The 15,884-nt window shown below is 41.1% G+C and overlaps 1 protein-coding gene across 1 annotated transcript; it reads left to right on the forward strand.

The window, feature by feature from the left end:
• Nucleotides 1–257: 257 nt before the first annotated feature.
• Nucleotides 258–15,211, forward strand: rac1 (Rac family small GTPase 1). Its single transcript, NM_001004840.1, is given in 6 exon segments — nt 258–460; nt 6,949–7,020; nt 10,223–10,340; nt 11,922–11,984; nt 12,745–12,904; nt 13,180–15,211. Coding segments are annotated over 6 exon segments (579 nt in total). The 5' UTR covers nt 258–425; the 3' UTR covers nt 13,311–15,211.
• The last annotated feature ends 673 nt before the right edge of the window (nt 15,212–15,884 follow it).

A 15,884-nucleotide genomic window follows, 5' to 3' on the forward strand; every position in this document is an offset into this window, starting at 1 on the left:
TATTCATGTTAATACTTAAAAGAACCCTGGAACTACCCTTCCACCTCCCATAACTCTCCGCCGCCAGCCAGTTGCCCGACAGAAGAGCTAAGGGAGTGACGTCACTCAATGCGCGCTCCCGACTCCTGGGCGCGCCCCACTCGCTCCCGCGGGCTTTCGAGGCGAGGCCGGAAGTGACGCAGGCGGGGAAGCTTCCTGTTATCTCGCCGAAGAGTTGATTTTGTCGGGCGCTGGCTGCTCTAGGTTTTTCCTTCATAGACGCTGAAGGGAGAGCAAAGGAGAAGGAGTCGTGAGTGAGAGAGAGAGGGTGTGTTCTGAGCTACTGAAGCCCTTTCGCGGCCTAGCTTGCTTGGGCCATACGTACAGCCTTCATCTGTATCCGCTTTTGCGCCCGGGCTGCAGGGAGATCCGCTGCCAGCGCAGCCATGCAGGCCATTAAATGTGTGGTCGTGGGAGACGGGTAAGTGACGGGCTTCTATCGCTTATTTTTAATTCGAATGAATGGGGTTAGACGCTGAATCGCAGTGTGTCGCGTCTGGCCTGGGGCTCTGGGGATCTACGCGTTCTTCTGCGGTGGAATTTTCACCTTCCTCGGCTGGAACTGTGGCATGTCAGCCTCATAGCGGCCCAGCTGCTGGGGACTACAAGACCCGCAGAGGATGTCGGATACTGTAGTTCATAACAGCTGGTTGGACTCATTTCGTTCTTCATTGGGTTTCTTAGATAAATCTTTCTGCAGGTCTCTGATTACTAGATATTTATTTGGGGTTTCATTTTTACTGCTGCCCTCCAGCTGTTCCCTGGGTGCTGGGGGCACAATTGGCATAAGGGTCCATGTTTGTAATATATTGTAAATGTGTCAGCAAATTATAGTGCTAATATTATATAAAATGGATAACGTTTGGGCCAAGGTGCCTTCGTCCGCAGTGATGAGTCTTAAATCCTGTAGTGTAAAAAAAATAATAAAAATATATATATATATATATATTAGATGTCCGGTTACTAACTGATACTCATCAATATCCAGCAATCAACCCAGGAGCGAATGGAAAGATACGTCAGGAGGGACTATACAGTTATACGGCCACCCTCCCATTGTTACGATTGGAGCACCAGGAAGTAAAGCGCCGTTTCATCTCCCCTTCACTTCCTCATGTGCTGATGCGCTGTGCCCCCCAGTATATGTATACAGAATATAGAGCAAAACCCTCTCAGTTCATATGGGCTGCTTTACATTCTTGGATTTCAGTGCCCTAAGGCTATAGCTGCAGCATGGAACATGTTCTAGATTGATGCTTCCTGCTGCAAGGGAAGAAGAGTCCTCCTATGCCAGAGGCAGTGTGTGTTCTCCCAGTAATCACCGTTGCTAGAGCCTATTTCCCTTGAAAAATGGTAGGAAAAACACTGTTAGATGCATACGTATGATTATGGTCAATATTATAGACCAGATCGGCTCATGTTCCTCACTCCATGGTTAGATATATTGAAACTTCACTGGGTAATGTACTTTAAATCTTTCCTTTGCTATTTAAGCTGTTATATTTTCTACTTACTATGGTTTCTCTCTTTGTCCTGGGCTTTGATTTAATAGACTGTAAATTTGTCCATTCAAAATGTTATTGTATAGTTCCAGCATCAAGTGGACATGTATGTATAACTTTATTTATAAAGCGCCACAAGGGTACGCAGCGCTGTACAATCTCACAGAATACAAGGGAGGACAAGTGATATAATAAATAAATACAATTAATATATATATATATATATAAGTGCCATGAGACACAGTAGGAAGGAGGTCCCTGCCCCGTAGAGCTTACAATTTAAGTACACAGTAGGAAGGAGGTCCCTGCCCCGACATGTAAACAAGACATTCATTTAGACAATATTCCTTTCTAGTATATGAGGGTATTTTTAAATGTCTTCTCGTCAGTTTAAATGCAGGGTACATGTGCCACAAATGCCTCGGTCACATGAATTGTATTTGGCTGCATCCATAATGCCGCATTATGTGTTTCATAGGGTACCACTAGTGGCAGGCAGGCATGGGATGGTGCCCCCGAGAGCTAGGATAAATAAGGTTATTAGAACAATTGAAAATCAGGACCAGTAATAGGAAACCCAACTTGTGGGGCAGCACTGATGGCATTTCCTAGCACTTTAGTAACTTGCCAATCAGTTCAGCTCTGCTAGTTGGGTATTTTGTATGTTTCCTGATTTTTCAGATCATTTGATAATCTTAAGGTAAATTTTGTATGGTGTTTGTGCAGTGTAACTGTATTGCTGTCAAAAATATTATTTATGTGCCAGTCAATGGAGTGCTGATTGTTCTTACACAGAGGTTGTCCATCTCTTTAGGCAAACTTGGCTAAATTACTACATCTATATGCTAGAGCAGGGATCCCCAACCTTTTATACTAGTGAGCCACATTCAAATGGAAAAAGTGTTGGGGAGCAGCACAACCATGAAAAAAGGTTCCTGGTGGTGCAAATAAGAGCAATAATTGTCTATTTAATAGCCCCTATGTGGACTGGCAGCCTACAGAAGGCTCTGTTTGGCATTATACTTGGTTTTTATGCAACCAAAACTTGCCCCAAGCCAGAAATTCAGAAATGAGCACCAGCTTTGAGGCCACTGGGAGCAACATCCAAGGGGTTGGTGAGCAACATGTTGCTATGAGCCATTGGTTGGGGATCACTGTCCTAGAGTTTCTTTAGCATCATTCCCTTATACTTTTTGGGTGTTACCATGTTGTAGCTATGGTGCCCTCTGTCCTCACTGTTCCCCAGTTCAGTTATTGCTCTCCCAATCACAAATCTTCTTCATTTTCAGTAAACAGCAGCTTAACACCCAGTACCGATTTGCTTATGGCTGCATTGTGTATATTCTCTTTCCTCATTAAGACTATCAATCAGACAATTATTTTTTCCTGTGGACATGGCGACTTGTTCAGCATATTATTAGGCAACTTGGTGGCCAAGCTTAACTTGTGTATCATTTTGTCTAAAAGACGCACAAGAAAAAGGCACACAAAATAGAAAAACAATTGTTTTTTTGTTCGTACAGAGACTAAATGTTTCAGGGTGCCCCAACCCCTCCATCAGTAGTACAGCTCTTATCATTTTCTGTGCTATGTCTTACATGCTAACAGGCTGCAGCTGTATTAAATAGAAAAGATTTTTACCGTCACTCACTGGTGTGACTAATGTTAAAGTCCATTGCTTTCATTTTACTGGGAAAGTCCCCCTATGAGACCCAGTGTGTGTTGCAATGTTTAATTGTGTCACATTCACCTAACACCTTTAATGATTGCTGTTTTACACTGACTCTTTAAAAAGGTACACTGAAGGGCAGCATTCACTCATTGATTACCACCGCGCCACAAAGAATTATTCAGGATTATAAGAATGACTCCATCTTCAAATCCTGCCAAGCTTATTGCATGGGCAGCATCACTCAGCACTTTGTATGTTCCACTTGGCACCATAGCGCTGCTGTAGGGTCACCATTCCATGTATTGAATTGAAGGTGGCAGAGTGTTAGAAAGCAAGCGTGTGAAGCACTATGTAATGCTTGGCTAATCACAGTATGGTCTTGTTCATACTTGCATTTAAATGTGCACTATCAGTGATGTGAGTGTTAAAAAAAAAAAAAAAAAAAATCGGATACAAGTGTCCGTTTGGCTTCTTTACGTTTGCTCTGCTCCCCTGTGATTTTTATATGTGAGCGATTGGAATGTCTATCGCGTATATAATGCAAGTATGCACAAGTCTAAGGCAGCCCTGATAAGAATTTGCTTTTTGCAATCCTGATATGTGGCTGTAAGTAGTGCAGCACGTTACTGTAGAAGCTGTCCCATGTTAAATGCTCGCAGACAAATTCATTTGTTGAAAGGGACAGCATCCCTTTAATAACGTACAGGCATGGACATACAGGCTTTTGGATGACCAAAATACCTTGTCTTTTACCATACACTGTACTTGCAGTAGGTAAAAGTAGGAATGTTTAACATGACTTAACTAAACTGTACCCTTGTAGCACACAGGAACACAGCATAAAAAAAAAAAAAGTTTGTGAGACCCAAAGGGAGGTATGAAACCTTTAGCTGGAGACAAATATACCTGTTGTAGCTTTATGACCGATGGATATCCGAGGGGTTGCTGCCCATACAAGTAACAATCATTGTAAAAAAAATAATATCCTACATATTTGTATTAGAGGGTTCTGTATGATTATGCATATCTAGATTTCAATATATATGTCAGTCTTATTTATTTTACCTTATTGTGATTAGTGCAGTGGAGGCTAGGCAGGTAAATGAGAGAATGTTGTGGGTTGTGCTCGATTTCTCTGCCTGCATTCTGGCTGATTTGTTGCAGTTGGAGACATAGATGTGCTTGGAACTAGTAAGGCCTTTGCAGGAAGTAATATATCTGTGCGGTGGGAAGTCCTGTTTTCCCTTAGTCTATTTATGCTCTTTGCAGATCCCATAATGGAATTCACTCTGGAGCTGATTTGTGCAATAAGGATATTGTGTGACATATATATATATATATATATATATATATATATGTATATAAATATATTTTCTAAGTAAACCATTTTGTTCCACTGCTTCAACTTATCTCTGTGCATGTTTAAAATGATAGCATACTAATATATTATCTATGTTATGATAAGGATTAATGACTATTCCTTAACCCACTAAAAGCTCATTTTCCTTTCTACACTGGTAGATCATTACAAGATTTTTTTTTTTTTTTAGGAATCGGCCTTAGCTCAGCAGTTTTCCTCCTGTTAAATCTTCTTATTCTCAATTGCCCAGAGTATATATGCCATGCTGCAACCATTGCAGAATGCCAGAGCTTTGCTATTCACTGCTGCAGAGTTGCACCTGGATAGTGCTGCAGCAGTTTAAATGGCACTGTAGTTTTATGGTGACATATAGTTCTTTAGGCCATGTCATTTGCCTTGACGTCAGTTAAAACTCACCCTGCTTGGGCAACTAGATAAATCTATGTGATATGTATGAGTATGAATTCAACTTTGTACTTATACCTTGTACTTCTTTACCTCCTATATTATCTGAGTTTAAAGGAGTAATGTAACCAGTTTTTTTTCCAACAATCGAGTTTGACATTTTAAAAACTGAATAGAGTATAGTTATATCATTTATGTTATTACATATTAAAGTTATGTAGGGGTGGGGGCAGAATTAGCTTCCTGGAGAGTGGGCAAAAATGAATGTGTATTAAAACAGTTGTCTATGTAATAAACTGCTAAACAAGCAGTTTAACAAGTTCGACAGTAGAATTCATGTTGGTTTAAGATGGAGTTGGGGAAATTAGTTGAAACGGGCACCCTCCATCTTGTATATAATCATCTATTTACTGCTTTGCTTCTCAGTCTAGGCCAGGATTTGATTTTCTTTCTTGTAAAGGCCCATGGCAGCGCTGCTGATTTCAGGTGTAACTTAGCTGCGCTTGTTCTTAGAAGGTAAAACACTGGTGTCTCATTGGCCATTGGCACGTTGTGTTTTCCTGTTAAAGGGAAGGAAATAGAAAATCACTGGGGTCTGCCAAATGTTTTTGCTTTCCTTCTCCTTTTATTGGGAAGATTTTTTACTTACTGCAACTGAACTCCTCATGTTTTGCTATTGACACTTTTTCAGTTTGAGGACAGGCAGCATCACAATCAGAATGCCCCCCCCCCCCCCATAGACTGGCATGGAATTGCCGCTCATCCTGCCAGAGCAGTCGCGTGTCAGGTGATTACCGCTCAGAGAATGCAGCAGTGAGCCGTAAATTGCTCTTTCCCAATTCATTGTGCATTGTTTATGGGCACAAATACATAGATTATGTTTTGGTAAATCCCTGTAATCTCTGTGATCTGTAGAATGTCACCTGTTATGGCCTTATAAAAACAAACTGACATTGTACAAACCAGGAACATATCTGAGAAGAACCTGAAAGGCATGCATAGCATCATATTACCCTGACGCACGCCATTAGGTACTTTATCATTTTAAAAGGAAGTGTCTTTGCAATAAGTGTCAGGGATGAGTTGGTTTTTTTATTATAAACGTTTTAAGGGCTGTTTCTTGGTTCAGTTACAGGACAAAGTTACATACAGCATGTTTAGCTGGCCCCTCATGGGGAGGTCTTCTAGAAATGCCCACGTGCATGAATGGCTAGGGATTGCCAGCTAACCCACTGTGTCCCAGGCCCTATACATTCCATGTCGGATATTGGTTTGACTTTCCCCCTTGGCTAATTGTCTGTGATGTGATTGCCTCAGAGATTAATCTGTCAATGTGCTTGATATAGGGGACCACACACACTGACTAAAAATCATGAGATTTTTTGGATGCACAGATTAAGTTGGAGGATGAGCCACCAAACCAACAATTGTTTATGAACCTGTTGCACACATTGTTTCTGTTACATTTTTATCTTTTAGGAAGAAATTTTACTATTTAGGGGAATTATGGAGAACTTCCACTATACAGATACCTACCAATAGGATAAGAATCCCTGCCATAGTAACAGTCAAGGTGCTCTTTGGTCTCGCTAATAATAATTTAAGCTTTTATTTTGTGCTCAACAAAGTGTACATTTTTTCCACAAGTCTCTATACAAACGCAGATGGTGTTTGCATCAATTCTTATGAAAACTGCGAAACTATTCCAACAAATGCAAACCAAGCAGAAGCTGTAGAGCAATGTCCCATTGGGGTCACACAGTGTGCCCCCCGCCATTGTATAGCCTGTTGCATATAGCACCTGGCAACACAAGCTTCAGAGTAAGAGTCGTCACCAACAGTGCATCAGTCACTTGGTCTTTTTCCAATACACCTTTATAGGTTATTGGGTTGTCTGCATGTCAAATGAACAGCAAAGTGTTATATTTTATGAAGCAACTGAATAATCAATGTTTTCTTTTTTCCTATAGGGCTGTAGGTAAAACATGTTTGCTGATCAGTTACACTACCAATGCTTTTCCTGGGGAATATATCCCAACTGTGTAAGTATTCCGTTCTAATACCTTATTTCAAATCCATGCCTCTGTTTATTTAAATAATGTTTTCCTTTTGCTGGGTGGTTATTTTCTGCCTTGGTAGCATGTCATATCTTGTATTTAACAGTTTTCACTGTCGGCTAGGAAACATTGGTATGTAAGGCCGTTAAAAGATGGTGCAACCAGCATGACCAAACAGATGCTTGCTCCTTTAACTGCATTTGATTTGGGTAATGAGAAATTACTGAATAAAGGCACGTGTACAGGCCTGACATTAGAAGTCACCCCATCCCTAATTTCTCCCCTCATCCATTACTTAAAGTGGTTGTTCACCTTTGACTTAACTTTTAGAGTGATGTAGAGAGTTATATTCAAAGACAATTTACAATGGCTGTACAATTGCAGTTTGCCGTTCAGCAGCTGTCTGGTTGCTAGCGTCCAAATTACCTTAGCAACCAGGAAGGGGTTTGTATGAGAGGCTGATATATGAATTGGATAGGGCTTGAACATAAAAATAAATACAGGTATAGGATCTGTTATCCAGAAAGTTCTGCATTATGGAAAGGCCATCTCACTTAATTTCTAAAAATTGATTTTCCTTTTTCTCTGTAATATTAAAATAGAACCTTGTACTTGATCCAAACTAAGGTATACTTAATCCTTATTGGAGGCAAAACAATCCTATTGGGTTTATTAAATGTTTAAATAATTTTATTAGCAGACTTAAGGTAGGAGATCAAAACTACGGAAAGATCCCTTGTCCAGAAAACCCCAGGTCCCGAGCATTCTGGATAACAGATCCCATACCTGTTATAAAAAGTAACAATGAAATTGTGTTCTCACAGAGCAATAGTATTTTGCCTGCTGGAGTTACTGAAAGCTGCAAAGAGAAGAAGAAAGCAAATACTTCAAATGCTATTAAAGAAAAATAATGAAGACTAATTGGAAAGTTGTTTTTGGCCATTCTACAACATACTAAGTGCTATCTTAATGGTTACCCGGCCCTTTAAAAGTGGGTCTAGCTTTGTATCTGCTCTTGGACCACTTTGGTATATAGCCCATAATGGTGAATGTGTTAACGGACAACCAAAACATTTTAATTACCCTGCAGGAACTGTGTACATCTAGCTTTGCCCTTTGTGTCAATTGTTTTAGATGCATATGCTTGTTGTTAAAGGGGTTACAATATTCATATATTACCAGTTTAAGCATAAATAACGCAGTGCCAATTTGAGGCTTGGTGCCCTCCTTGTAGCCCGGTGCAGTGGAAGGCTCTGACATGAACATGCAGGCAGAATTCCCTGACTCTGGGAGTCTCTGGGCCCTGACTCATTAGTTGTGTGGGTGGCTCTAAAATTATCAGCATTTGCATCTCAGAGATGTCCTTGCTATCTGCACACTGCTTGCAAAACTTCTCCGCGCACAGGCACCCCCCCCCTGCAGCATATTCTTGTTTCTTTCATATTTTGTAAATGTTTTACCCCAATAAAGCTCCGTAAGGAATAGCAGCACAATGCTACATGATTGCTTTCAGACCACAGGGTAATGTTCTTCCAGGCTTAGTTACTACTTAGCTGTGCCTGGAAATGGAATTTCCATAAAGGAGAAGATGGACTTTACAGTAACTTCTAGTTACTAGAGCAAAATTATTAGCATTATTTATCTTTCTTTATTTTGTAAGGTGTTAGATTTATAAGCCTTTCTGTACTAGACTGCGATTGGTTGGGCTCACTGTAGCGAGTCTGGTACACTCGCGCACACACACAAACACTGCACGGTTTATTTTATTATTATTATTTATTAACAAGTCAGTGCTTATTGACAGACAGATGGAGTTATTTGTCGGCTATGGATGATTTGGGGTAATTACAGGAAAATATGAAAGAAGGGATTTTGACCAAATTACATAGAATCACTGCTTTATATGCGCTGATCCCAATTGTTCTTGGATACTAAAGGTGGCCATACACGAGCAGATCCGCTCGCTTGGTGATGTCGCCAAGTGAGCGGATCTTCACCCGATATCCCCACCTACGGGTGGGCGATATCGGGGAGGATTTAGGTAAAAAAAATAATAATCCGATCGTTTGGCCCTGGGGCCAAACGATCGGATTATGTGGGCAGCAATGGGGCAGTCGGCTCGGGGACCGCATCAACGAGCCGATGCGGTCCCCGATCCGACCGGATTTTCTAACCTGCCCGATCAATATCTGGCCAATTTCAGGCCAGATATCGGTCGGCCAGGCTGCTCTACTCTCTCCATACACGGGCCGATTAGCTGTCGAATCGGTCCAAGGGACCGATATCGGCAGCTATAGTTGGCCCGTGTATGGGGACCTTAAGGTAAACTAGGCCCTATGCCTATGTCATAATAAAAGTTAACGGTGAACAACCAGTTTGAATGGATTTTTTTGGATGCTTTGTCACTTATGGGAGAGGCGGTTACCAGTGGGACGCTGACTGCTATGTCATTGCCCTAAGCCATCTGCATATGGCTTCATAAAATAGTTGCAATTAATTTCGTAGAAAAATATTGAACTGTTTTTGTGGCGATTCAGTGTCAAAAGTCTCCAGGTTTGGGATTATTCCTGGGGCCTGTGATGTCTCCAAAATGCTTCAAATTCTTCAGGGGTTGGTGGGTGAAAGGGAGTATCTTAAAGACCTTTTTATTTACTTTAAAGAGGCTACTGTCAGTCATAAACAAAGCCATAAAAGGTTTTGGCTGTAGGTGTATAGCTGCTCCGTATCTGTTCCTAGTTCCTAGCCGGTCACCCTGTCTGAATTATATTATAGGGATCAAACGGTTAAGTAGCATTAATCATTCCCTTCCCTTATATAGCAGTTCAGCATGAGGGCTTTGCTTATGGGCTTTTTCTTCTCCTTATTTCAGTTCCTGGGATACTTGACTACCCTCATTTTATATAACAAACTCCACCCATGGACTGCAGGGTCTGATAGTTGGATAATCTGAACTTTGTTCTTGTAGTTTTCTAAGCCCAGCAAATGCCTTTCCTGTGGGCTATTTTTTAGCTTCCTTGTTCCGTTTATAGCTGACAGTCGTTTCTGTTGTACTGTTTACCTACCTGTGATCCAAGGAAATAAACAAGGAGAAACTGCCTTTGTTCTGCCTGTTTAGACATGACGAGAGACTGTAACTTTCTTGTGTTACTGCTCATATAAAAACCTTGCTTTCCTTTCTCCATTTTAGTTTCGACAACTATTCTGCCAATGTTATGGTGGATGGAAAACCAGTTAATTTGGGGTTATGGGATACAGCCGGACAGGAGGACTACGACAGATTACGTCCATTGTCTTACCCTCAAACGGTAAATGCCTGATTCGTTACCCCTTGCATTAAAGCCAGCATTATCGCTTATACTTATTCAGCAATGACCAGCATCCTTTGGGCGCCAATGTAAAACCTTCTCAGGACCTCCTGCTGTGCAAGATTGTAATTAAACTTACACCCTGCTCTTCTGGACTTCCTGCATTATTTTTTAGCTGCACTATTCCATTTTCACCATATAAGTCCTGATTTAAAATTATTTAAAGTTTACATTTTGCCAGTTGTCACAATGTCCATGTACACTCACAGGATGCCATGGATACTGTATCTAGCTCTGCACAAATGCTGTAATGTGTACAGTATCTTCCATAGCAAACCTGTTTGTACGTGTATTGTCTTGTGTTTGTATCCACTCCCCTTCCCCTGTCCAACCTGTGGGAGATTATGGTGCTTATGTAATTTACCATATCTGTATGTGTGTTTACTGCAATGAAAGCAGAGGTTTTAAGCTTGGCCATGCATGCACCTATACAGTTGTAGAAAATTGAGTATTTTATGGTTCTCTGTGTGTGTATGGCATACAATTAATATGCCAGCTCGCTATATCTGTTAGTCTATGGGGTATCAATAAATGAAGTGAAGAGGATCCACGGCTCCACTTCTCCTCCTGTAGTTCTGATCATGTATGCAGATAAATAGAAATTTGGATATTCCATGTACAGCCCCGTTGTTTCCTGTCTGGCCAATTAGCCAGTGGGCGGATGAATCAGGTAGCATCACGCAGTGTTTGGCTGCCTTTCCTTTATAATTTTGTTGTGCCCTGTATGAATATAGCGGAATTTCTTATTAAGGCATCCGTTGTTATTGGGGCTGCATGATCTGCTCAAACCACTCTGTGGGGAACCAGTATGCCTGAGAATCTGGCTAGAGATTAGCAGCCAGAACAGATAAGCTGTTCCAGTTATTATGGTTTTGACTCACTGTATTAGTCTCATGACTTGCAACACACCTGAAGGATGCTGACCTGCCCTATAAAGCTATGGGATAGGGCTGTTGAGAAGTGTGTTATTTTCAGGTGCGGCGTACACAACAGACATAGCTTTCGACTGCTGCATGTAAATAGTGTTTACAAACAAGATAATCTCATTGCATATTCTGTGTATGAAAATCCATTTTTTTCATACAGTATTCAGAAATGTACAGAAAATAAGCCTTGTAGATTCAAATCTGCATTTGAACTTAAATATTTTCTGTTAGGCCCTTAGCCCAAGCCCCAAAGCCTCCAATGTGTCGGTGAGTTTTTCTCCCCTTTCGCTAGCTGAGTGGGTGGCAATGCAAACCACCTTCTGTTGGTGTGGGCTGTAATTGGAACAGAGCTTGTTTCCCTTGCATGTGGCGCACAATTAATGCTTTAATGTCACCTTGATCTCAAATTATACCCTGATCGGGGGTAACACAGAAAAATAACAGGAAGTGATTTTATTTTTATGTTCTATTTACTCCTGTTTATTCTTTCTTGTTAATATATTGTAGCTTGCGCTTATTTTGTATGTGTCTCTTGTCATGCAGTCAGAGGGCCAACTTGAATTTTTACAGTGGTTTATTTTGTTTTCTTTTTTAGGATGTGTTCTTAATTTGCTTTTCACTGGTTAGCCCAGCCTCATTCGAAAATGTTCGTGCTAAGGTAAGAGCTGCGTCCTGAAATGCTGCGTATTAATATGACATGAACTGGTGAAGGAGGGGTGTTTGGGCAGTGACATAAAGCCACAGGGGCTGCTGCCATTCATTAATATTACCAGTGCACTGACCTACATACAGATTGTCCAAAACAAAGACTGGTGTACTGGGGCTGTCTTTTGTTACTTTCTAAATTATAGTCTTAGTGCCATGGGGTTGTGTTGGTTTAGACCAGGGCTGTCCAACTGGAGACCCATGGGCCAGATTTGGAGCTCCAAAAGATTTTTATGTCCCCCAGACCGCTCAGAGGCTCCATAATCATTTTAATTTAATCTGAACCTGTATGAGATATTACATGTAGTAGGCCTAGAATATCTCATACAGCAATAATAATAATAATAATAAGTTACAGCTATCATGCCAGAGTGATTAAATGGACAAGCCATATGAAATGATGTAGAGTATAAAGGACAGGTTGCTGCAAACTGCTTTAGGGGGTGGCCTGACTGTAGGGACAGTGTAGCCCGGGCCAACAACCCCCTCACCTGGTGCAGTAACTGTGGCTCCTTCATTCTCACCCGCATTTACATTTTGTGCGGTGGTGATCAAGGGCTGGGTATGTATAGCTACACCCTTTGTTCTGTAGAATTGTTCTTTTTGTTTAACACTTGGGTTCTCACATAACATAACGGCACTAACCTTTCTGTAAAGGAAACTGAAGCCCTTTACTGTTCTGGTGCTTATGTAAATGTTTGTCTTCTGCCCAGTGGTACCCAGAAGTGCGACACCATTGTCCCAACACTCCCATTATCCTTGTGGGCACCAAACTTGATCTGAGAGATGATAAAGACACTATTGAGAAGCTGAAAGAAAAGAAGCTCACACCAATTACCTACCCTCAGGGACTCGCCATGGCTAAAGAGATTGGTAAGAACTGTTTATCGGCATTGGTGTTGGGTTGTGTTTTTTTTTTTTTTTTTGGAGGAGATCATTTCCTTCTCTTACAAAAGGGCTGGTATTGGTATCTTTTTAGAGTAGCATCTGCCTGAGAATTTCATCCATGCATAGCAGTATTTAAAGGGGAACTAAACCCCAAGTCCCAAGTTTTTCTATACAAGTGCAGTATTTCAAACATACTGTAGCCCCTAGCCAGCTTGCACAGTCCCTTCCTTTAACTCTTCCCCCAATCTCTCTTTCTGCAGGTGCTGTAAAATACTTGGAATGCTCTGCCCTTACGCAGCGAGGGTTGAAGACTGTGTTTGACGAAGCAATCCGAGCAGTGCTGTGCCCACCTCCAGTCAAGAAGCGAAAGAGAAAATGCCTGCTGTTGTAATAACTCCCACATGCCATCTTCTATCCCAGCTGAGTCTGCAGGCTCTGATGGGATCATTGACTCAAATGCCAATTCCCGACCCTATTTGTGATAATTCATTTATTGCCTATAAATATAATCTTTGAATTTCTCCAATTCTTATTTTCACCCTCGTTCCTATTAGTGACAAACATTTTTCCTGAGCCCATTTAAATCCTGAATAGCAGCTCAGTCCTCTAGGCCTTATTCACAGTAAATGATCTTTTTTTGCTGTAACTAATCAATTGTTGCCAAATGTTTAACCAACTCATTAATGCGTATAACATGAGCCATCCACAAAGGAACGGGTTTTTTTTTGGGAAAAATGTACCTTTTAGATATGAAGCAGTATGGTGCTTTACTGCTTATATTAAATCCTTTCTTATCCTTTCATTCACTGTATCACACTGTAAATCAACCAACGGCTCCTTTAGAGATGTTTAGAACACAGTGTATCCTCTTACTGCGTGGGGGGAAATGTCATAGTCGGTTTAAGGGTACTAATCTGCTCTTCTGGCTACAATTTGTATTACGATGGAAATGTAACCATAGGTTTTGGGGTTTACTAGTGGAAATAAGTGACAGTATTTAAACATGACAGCGACGAAGCATCAGCTGTAGAATCTCATGACTGCAGTAAGAAGGGTTGCTATAGGTAAGTATTTGAGTTCTGTTGTCGTTTGGTTTTCCTTTACTCATAGGGCATTTGTTTGCACCGTTTTGTTGCTGGGGGTGACCAAACCATCTTCGATAAAGCCATCCAGCTTTAGGCTAATGGACACGGGGCGTGACTGCCTCTGTAATTTGGCTGAAAACCGCATTGGTCCTATCGCCTGTCACTGCTGTCCATAGGGATCTATGGGATGTATGCTGTCTAAAGCACATGTAGGGGTGACATCTGCTTAGACTGTGCTTAGGTCTGCGTGTCACTGCTTTAGGCCTTGCAGTTTCCTTATTTCTCAATGGGAAGCAGTAACAGGCAGAATGAGGGTGTTTTGGGCGCTGCTGATTACAGTAATGGCCTGTGTGCCATAGATCATGATGTAGGATAGGCAGTCTGTGTGCCTTCCAGCTGCTGCAGAATAACCACATCCCTGACAGTAAATACGTAAGAGTTTCTGCTGCAGCCAGAATGCCAAGATTTGCCTTTCCCTGTCCTGGGCAGTTACTGCAGAGATGCTAAATCCAGGGGTATGGGGCTGGCGCCTAGGCCAATGGTTGACACTGTTCGTGTGTACCTTTGTGGCAAGTAACTGTATTGTCATACGGTTTTGCAACTTTGATTCCCACATATCCTAAGATGTACAAGCTCTTCATGGTGGCTTCTTTGTAGATTTGATAACTTGTATTTTATTATCTTTCTGATTATTGTAATTTGCAATTTTGTAAACTGACAAATTAAACCTAATACTGTTTATCCATGTTCCTTTCCTTGCCGGTGTGCGAGCAATGGCCTTCTTCCTTCTATTAACACTAGGTGTAAAAATCATGTGTCACCGGGTAGCAATGTGCGTGCATTTACTCATCCATGTCACCGGCGGTGTGCCACAAAAGCAGGGGAGAAGGCACAGAAGTGGTTAACTCACTCCAGACGTATCTCTGTACTGACAGACCATGATGTAACGCGTTTTAACTTTCTTTTCACTTTTTGTGAAACCTTTAATGCTTTTATTAATCCTGTCCTTAGGTGTGTGAGCGCCTGTTAATATGGCTGCGCACTGCTGAACACTAGCAAGTACAAAACTGAGACAACTTTCTGTCACTTGAACAAACAAGAGAATTTGCAATTGTTACGAGAACTCGTGGACAGTGTTTTTACATTGATCTTTTTGCTAATGCAATTTAGTGTTTTACATGCATGTTTGAATTAATAAATTCTTAAACCACAGAATATGCGCCTGGGTTTTATTTTTCCTTCTGTAGCACCGTGCCTGTGTGACTGGTTTCACTGTGAAAGTTGTTTTGTTGTTGTCTTGGGCAGCTACAATTATCATTTTAGATTTATTGCAGATTCTTAGAAAATATTTAAAAAATCTGTTTAAATAGCTAGCATTTGTACTATATACACAGGTAGATTAAAGCCGACCATTTGTATCCTTCAGACCAAATCAGAAGCTTATATGTCCATGTATAGGTCCCTCCGACAGGCCTCCCCTTACCAATATCTGTCTGAAAATTGGCCAAATGTCAATCAGGCAGGTTTGATTTTCCTGTTGGATTGAGGACTGCATCACCCCTCTGATGGTTTGTATTTCCATCATTGTATTGTGATCATTTGGGCCTAGGGCCAAACGACTTGATTAGCTCTATGATCCTTAGCTGGACATATTGGGGCAGATCTGCTCATTTGGCATGTGTTTGGCCACCTTCACAGGCACTCATTTATTTCACAAATTTATTTAGTATTGATATACCATCGCATTAAAATCAGTTTAAGAAATGGCCGGCCAGCCTACCATCATTCACAACCACATATAATCACATTAATACCATAAGTGTACTGTATAGCAGGAGGTAAAAAATTAAAAATCAAGAAAAGTCCCAACAAAGTATAAA

This window comes from Xenopus tropicalis, chromosome 9, assembly GCF_000004195.4.
Source record: "Xenopus tropicalis strain Nigerian chromosome 9, UCB_Xtro_10.0, whole genome shotgun sequence".
Taxonomy (NCBI): domain Eukaryota; kingdom Metazoa; phylum Chordata; class Amphibia; order Anura; family Pipidae; genus Xenopus; species Xenopus tropicalis.